We start from the raw sequence: 7061 nt of genomic DNA on the forward strand, positions 1-7061 counted from the left end.
GTATACAATGTTCTGTCTGTGTGTATGTCTGCAGGCTAGAAGAGGGCACCAGACCTCCTTACAGATGGTTGTGAGCCACCATGTGGTTGCTGGGTATTGAACTCAGGACCTTTGGAAGAGCAGGCAATGCTCTTAACCACTGAGCCATCTCTCCAACCCCTGCAAGCAGATTTCTGAATTCCAAGCCAGTCAATGCAACATACTAGACTCTGATAAAAAATAAAGTAAGTGGGCCAGGGATGAAACTCAGTCACACAGAGTTTGCCTGATAATTGCCTTGTGTTCAATCTCCAGTACCACTAAGAAAGACATACAGAGATTTTTGAGGCTAATATACTATAAAATAATTTTAATTCATTAACTAATCTTACTAAATATCATTTTATCATGTCTTATTAAAAAAAACAAAACAAAGACTGGACAGGTGTGTATGCAAGGCTATAATCCCAGTAAAAAGGAGGCTGAGACAGGAGGAAAGGTTTCAATTCAAAGTTGGCCAGAACTACAAAGACCTTGTCTAAAAAACAAAAAGCATGAAAATTTTTCCCTGTGGTGCATATTAACTATGAGAATAAATAGTATATAGTTATTAAATGGTTCAGTGACAGTCTTTTTTTTTTTCTTTTTGCCTCAAACTCCCAGAGCTCCACCTGTCTCTGCCTCCTAAGTGCTGGGATTAAAAGCGTGAGCCACCACTGCCTGGCCCCAGAGACAGTCTCTTAAAAAAAAAAGTCCATTTTAAGAACTTAAGCATATAGTAAATTACTTTTTACAAGACCAAATAATAAAAGGCCCAGAATTTTTTTTAGACATTTCATTAAAAAAATTTAAAAGTTGGCAATAATTATAACTAAATTTCATATTAACCTATTATCCAGTCATTTTTATTTCATGGTTTGTAAGTATTTGAAATATGCTGTCATTCAACAAATTGAGTGTTATGATATTTAAGTTTAAAAATACTTTCCAAAAGTACAAAGAACGTATTAAAAAAAAAATGTGTGCATAAAGTACACTCAGCAGGATCAGTGAATGGCTCAACTGGTAAAGATGCTTGCCACCAAGCCTGATGATCTGAGTTCAATCTCTACGACCCATATGGTGGAAAACTGACTCCTAGATGTTGTCTACCAACCTCCACAACTAGGTGTGCTCCCACTAAAACATAAATATGTGCAATAAAGGTAAGATAACGCTCAGTGGTTCTCAAAGTATCTGAAATAAGTCTAAGAAGACTTAACATGGATGGAAATAATCTCCTGTGAGCTCTTTGTCACACTGATACGTTCTACAATGTATATTGGTGCTTACATCCTCAATGCATTTTTAAAAATGTTTAATGAGTCGGGCATGATGGTGCACCCCTTTAATCCTAGCACTCAGGAGGCAGAGGCAGGAGGATCTCTCAGCTCAAGGCCCGTCTGAGTTCAGAATAGCCAGGGCTACAAAAAGAAACCCTGTCTCAAAAAAAACAAAAAAAAAATGTTTAATGAGACCACAATGATAACTTCGCAACTAAAAATGTTACAGGAATTCCATTTAAGAGCCAACAAGACAGCCTACCTGGTCCATGAAAGGGGCTAAGTGGAAAAGATCAACAGCCTTAAGTTTGCATATAAACACAAAAAAAACCGATCCTAGCCTGTTCAAATACTCCTCCATCAATATGGAGAGCAAAATAGACGAGTGAGCTATATATTCCTGTCTCCCTAACAATTTATCAAAAGGAGGGGAAGAAATGTAGTGAAATGTAAGCACTCTTAACAACCATCAAATATTGGGGACAAAAAGTGTCTACTAAAATTACAAACCATCAATTCTGCAGTAATTCTTTAATTTATCAAAAGGAGGGGAAGAAATGTAGTGAAATGTAAGCACTCTTAACAACCATCAAATATTGGGGACAAAAAGTGTCTACTAAAATTACAAACCATCAATTCTGCAGTAATTCTTTTCACTTTTGCTGGTTTTGATGACTGGTACCCTTTTAAAAAAAAAGTATTTTTAAAACGTGTAAAATTATTTTTCCAAGTAATTTACCTGGAAATTTCCTAGAAAAATAAATAAATAAAATGTAACAGAAAAAAAGTCAATTGTCTTTTCAGGAAATAAAAATTGTTCAAACAAACCAGCTTGGCAAAATTGTGCATATTTAATCTTTTGCGGATTATCCCATTAAAACTAAATCAGCAACATTTAAAAGTCATTGTAAATCACGCATGGTGGTACATGCTTGCATTTCCCGACATTCATGAGACTGACTGAGGCAGGAGAATAACTGCGGTGGTTACAGTCAGATGAGTTCCAGGGCTGAGTGGATCCTTTCTCAAAATAAAATAAAAGTCATCGTAGTAGGTGCCTAAAACATCTTCACTACACACAACATACTCATCTTTTATACAAAACTTAAAGTAGAACCAAACTCTGGCCATTTTCCCCCTGCTGGGCACACTTCTAGAAATACACGAGGGAGAAAAATCCAAGAAATCAAATAGGTTAAGTGCTGGTACCTTCCTCTTCCAGAGTAGGGTCAAATGCGTGTCTACCCGCAAATGTCACTGTCGCCTCCAAGAAGGGCTGCCAATTCTCTTTAACTCTACGGAGTACAAAGAGGCCTGAGCACCGAAAACACCTGTCCTGAACAAACGGAGGTTGGTGGGGAAAGTCACCCCCGGGAGCGCACATCCGGCCACACTGCCCCGGGGCAGCAGAGGTCCGAGGACCCCGGGGATGGACACTGACTTCGCGGATCCCTGCACCGAGGGCTTCACACGCCTCGCACAGCGACAACAGGGAGACAAGTCACGCCGGCCAGGACGCGCCCGCGCCCTCCCGGCTGCACCGTGCCACCTCATCCCGGAGGCCCTGCCCTCGGCCGCCGCCCCCCGGTCGCCGCCGTCCGTGTCGCGGCCCGGGCCCCGCTCCGTCAGGCCGGAGCTCCCCGCGCGCTCCCCGCCCCCCCCCGCCGCCGCCCGCGTCGCGCTCCCCTCACTCAAACCGGGCTACCTGGAGGCCAGGGCGGCGGAGCACTTCACCCAGGGCCCCAGGTCGCAGAGGGCCCGGTGCTCCGGGTCCCTCTCCTTCTCCCGCTCCACGTGGTAGGCGTAGATGGAGAGCAGGATCCCGGCGGCGCACACTGCATACCGGGCCACCCGTTCCCACCGCGGCACCGACACTCTCAGCAGGACGGGCGCCGCCATCTTCCCCCCTCCGCCGCCGCCGCCGCCGCTGCCGCCGCCTCCCTCCGCCTCCACCTCAGACGCCGCCGCCCGTCGGGGCCCGACCCAGCCGCCGCCGCCGCCGCCACCGCCTCCGCCGCCGCCGCCGCCGCCACCGCCACCGCCGCGCCCCATTGGCTCGGTCGCCTCCTCCGGGCCCCGCCCCCACAAGCGCGCGGCCCAACCGCCCCGAGAGGAGTGAGGCGGACTGGGCGGGGAAGGCGCGCGCGGGCACGGAGGGAGGGGCGGAGCGCGCAACCGCCAGGGAGGCGGTGCGGCGCATGCGGAGGGCGGGTCTGAGGGAGGGGAGGGCTTAAGAAGGGGCGGGGCTTGTCCAGAATTGGGGCGGGGCGAGAAACCGCACATAAGGTTGGAGGGAGGAGGCGGAGCGCGCAGCGGCAGGGAGGCGGGGCGGTGCAGGTGAGGGGCGGGGCTGAAGAGGTGGGCGTGGTTTAATTTAAAAGGGGCGGTGTGGGCCAGAAGCGCGCGGACGGGGAAGGGGCGGAGGTGTCCGCCAGCCAGGGATGCGTGGCGCAAGTGGAGGGCGGGACGAAGAGATAGGGTTCATTAGACTGGAGGGCGCGGTCAAAGAAGAGGCGGGGTAAAGTGGGGCGGAGAAGGCGGGAGCGGAGGGAAGGGGCGGAGCGCAAAACCTATAGTGGGCTGGAAGGGGGCAGAGGCGCGACCAGGGGAGTTGAGGGGCGTGGCCGGGGAAGGGGTGAGGCCCGAGGTGGTTTGGCTTAGCCTGAGGGGCCTGTTGCAAAGGAACGATTTCAAAGACGCTGTTACTGTGCGTGACTGGGCAAGCCCTTGGCCCCTGGTAGCAGTCAGTGCCCTTTCCCCCCTCTTTTTCGTCGTTATCACTTGATATTTCTTATCCAATCCAAATTATCCCTGACCAATGGCTCCAGAGCTCCAGAGACACGTTTGCATGACATGATCTTCCCCAGGCACCACCTCCAGTCATCTTGTGTTCAACATGTGAAAAACTTTTTTCTTAAATATGCAAAACTATTTTTATATTTTAAAGAAGACTATTTTTAAATGGATCCATGAATACTTCTCTATACTTTGGATTTGATATGGCTTTAACATAATTCATACAAAAAGGATAAAAATGAACAAAAAAAGAAATCAAGACGTGGAAAGGGGCAAATCAGAAAAAAATGAAAGGGGAGACGCGAGAAGGCAGATAATAAGCAGGTCATGTCATAGGGCCTTGCACAATTGTTCAAATTGAGCCATAACTGACTTTGAGCTGCCTGGTGGCCAAAACTGGAGAGGAAAATACATGTAAGGGCCTCTGTGTCTATGAAGAAACAAACTGTTTATGGCTATTACTAGCTTTTGCCCCAGCACAGCTCTCAGGCTTTGGGGGGCATTGCATAGTGATTTTGATTAATAAGTAATATTTTCCAATTAATTATACAGTATTAGATAACAAATCAACCCAATCTTTTGCACCCTTAAACAAGCAATGAAATGTGTTTTGTTTTGTTTTGTTTTGTTTTTCCAGTTTCTCTGGATCAGAAATCTGGATGCAATTTAGCGTGCTCCTCCCGCTTGGAGTGTCCCCTCTCTCCTTTGTCTTCCTCGCCTCCTCTGCCTTGAATCAAATCAAGATGTAAGGCAGGTTGTAGTTATCTCAAACCCTGAACGTCCTCTTTCAGGTTCACTCCGACTCCGACGGCAGTTAGCAGGTGGCAGGCAACCTCTCTGGCTGCTTGGCACTAACAGCTGTTCCAATTTACACCCCCAGAAAATGCAGCTGGCTTTTCCCTCCCCGCCTCCACCCTCATAGGAAGGGGTTAAAGAAAAGGGAGCTACAGTTCAACAGTAGAGCACTTGTGTAGTATATGTGAGGCTCTGGGTTAAACCTCCAGCAAACAGAGAGAAGGAATGAGATCAGAGTTTTTTAAAGTTCTATTAGTGATGTATGTGTGTGTGTGTTCATATATATGTGAGTACAAAGAAGATCGTTGCGTGTAATCCTCTATGAATGGCTCTCCAACTTACTTCCATGGGACAGAGCCTCTCACTCAATCTGGAATCTGTGACTGGTCAAGCTCTGAGGACCCATCTCCCTGTCCCCCCTCCAGTGCAAGGGTTGTGAGTAGGTGCAACCACATACAGCCGCACTGAATAGGTGCCCGAGGTTTGAACTCGGGTCCTCATGCTTGGGCAGTAAGTGTATTTTTTACCAGCTGAGCCATCTCTCCAGCCTGAGTCTTCTGTTGTTAGATGAGCTCAGAGATGATATCCTATCCCTTTCAAATATTGTTACTTAGAAGATACTCCACCAAGGGTTGGGGTGTATGCCTCAAGCCAAGCAACTGTAAGTGCCTGCGACTCCAGCTTTGAGAAATCCAATGCGCTCTTCTGACATCCATGAACAAACAAGCCCATTAACCCAGACATATATTCATATAAACAGTCTCTCTCTCTCCCTCCCTCCCTCCCTCTCTCCCTCCCTCCCCTCTCTCTCTCTGTCTCACACACACGGGGGGGGGGGGGAAGAAATATTTGTTTGGGTTAAAAGAGAAGAGTATCATAGGACTTAAATTCATCTGCTTGCTACTTGAAAGCCAGTACTTCAGAGAAATTTGGTTGAATGAGGTCATCTTTAGACAGAGACACTGCTTTTCTACCGGTTAAATTCTATTAAGGAGCGGCCAGTTCCTCTAAACACAAGAAAGTGCTATTTCCAAAAGCAGGAAGGGACACCCAAAGAGATTGGTAAAGTGCGTGACTAGCAGGCAGAAGGGTAGGATTACAGGTAGGCGTCACCATACCTGACTCTGGTGCTTCCAAGGTCCCTCCACTTTTCCTTCTTCTTCCTTTTTTCTTTTCTTTTTAAGTCAGGTCTCACGTATCCTAAGGCTGGCCTCGAACTCACCACATAGCTGATGATGGCTTTGAACTTCTGTCCACCTCCACCTCTCCACTGCTGGGATTATAGGCACGCATGTCCTTACCCAGATTATGTAATGCTGGGGCTTGAAGCTAGGACTTCCTGCACACTAAGAAAGCACTCTACAAACAGCCTTATTCCAAGCCCCCAGTTCCCTGTTTCATTGGCATCAGGAGATGTACAGTATTTTCTGGCAAACTCAACTTCATATTTGAAAGCTCTCTCCTTTTCTTTAGAATACTTTATCTACTATCCCTGTGTTTGTACAAAGAAAGAGATTGCTGCCGCCTTACCTCTCTGCTCTGGAACAAAAATACCAGAAGTTGTCTTCAAGCTTCTTCAATGACCTCAGACTTGATTTGCTGAATTAGAATTCTGTGCTTTTCCCCAACATTTTTGAAAGGATCCCAGCAAGGATGGAGCAGGAACCCTGGGGTGTAACAATAACTGGGCTAGAAAGCTTTAAAATGGAGTCTGAATGTCCAAGCCTCCCAGCTCCCTTCGGGAAACAGCCTATGGCAAGAAAACAGGTGGTATTTTCACGTTTAGAGATAATGGGTTTGGTGTCATTTTATTAATGTGAGAACAGTTCAGATGTCATATTTAAACTCAGGAGAGCTAAAATAGGAAGATTTCAAGTTCAGAGCCAGCCTGCACTACGCTGAGAGACCCTGTTTTCCAAACAAACCTTTAAAACCCTGTGCCATTGATCCCGAATTTCCTGAGAAACCGCCACACTGCTTTCCAAAGTGGTTGCACAAGTTTGCATTCCCACCAGCAATGGATGAGTGTACCCCTTTTTCCACAACCTCTCCAGCAAAGGCTATCATTGGTGTTTTTGATTTTAGCCATTCTGACAGGTGTAAGATGGTATCTTAAAGTTGTCTTGATTTGCATTTCCCCGATCGCTAAGGAAGTTGAGCATGACCTTA

At 46.9% G+C, this 7061-nt stretch overlaps 1 protein-coding gene across 3 annotated transcripts in view; it reads right to left on the minus strand.

Moving 5' to 3' along the window:
• Positions 1 to 3314, minus strand: part of Vkorc1l1 (vitamin K epoxide reductase complex subunit 1 like 1) — a 54948-nt gene extending 51634 nt beyond the window's left edge. The window contains exon 1 of one of the 3 annotated variants that reach the window (XM_050146335.1): positions 3007 to 3314. In XM_050146335.1, the coding sequence (XP_050002292.1) occupies positions 3007 to 3200 (194 nt within the window). In that variant the 5' untranslated portion in view covers positions 3201 to 3314. The remainder of the gene's footprint in view (positions 1 to 3006) is intronic. The other 2 variants (XM_050146334.1, XM_050146333.1) reach the window with 2 other exon arrangements.
• Between the last annotated feature and the right edge of the window lie 3747 nt (positions 3315 to 7061).

The sequence above is a fragment of the Alexandromys fortis genome, unplaced genomic scaffold, assembly GCF_014885135.2.
Source record: "Alexandromys fortis isolate MF-2015 unplaced genomic scaffold, M_Fortis_MF-2015_v1.1 scaffold_56, whole genome shotgun sequence".
Lineage (NCBI taxonomy): Eukaryota > Metazoa > Chordata > Mammalia > Rodentia > Cricetidae > Alexandromys > Alexandromys fortis.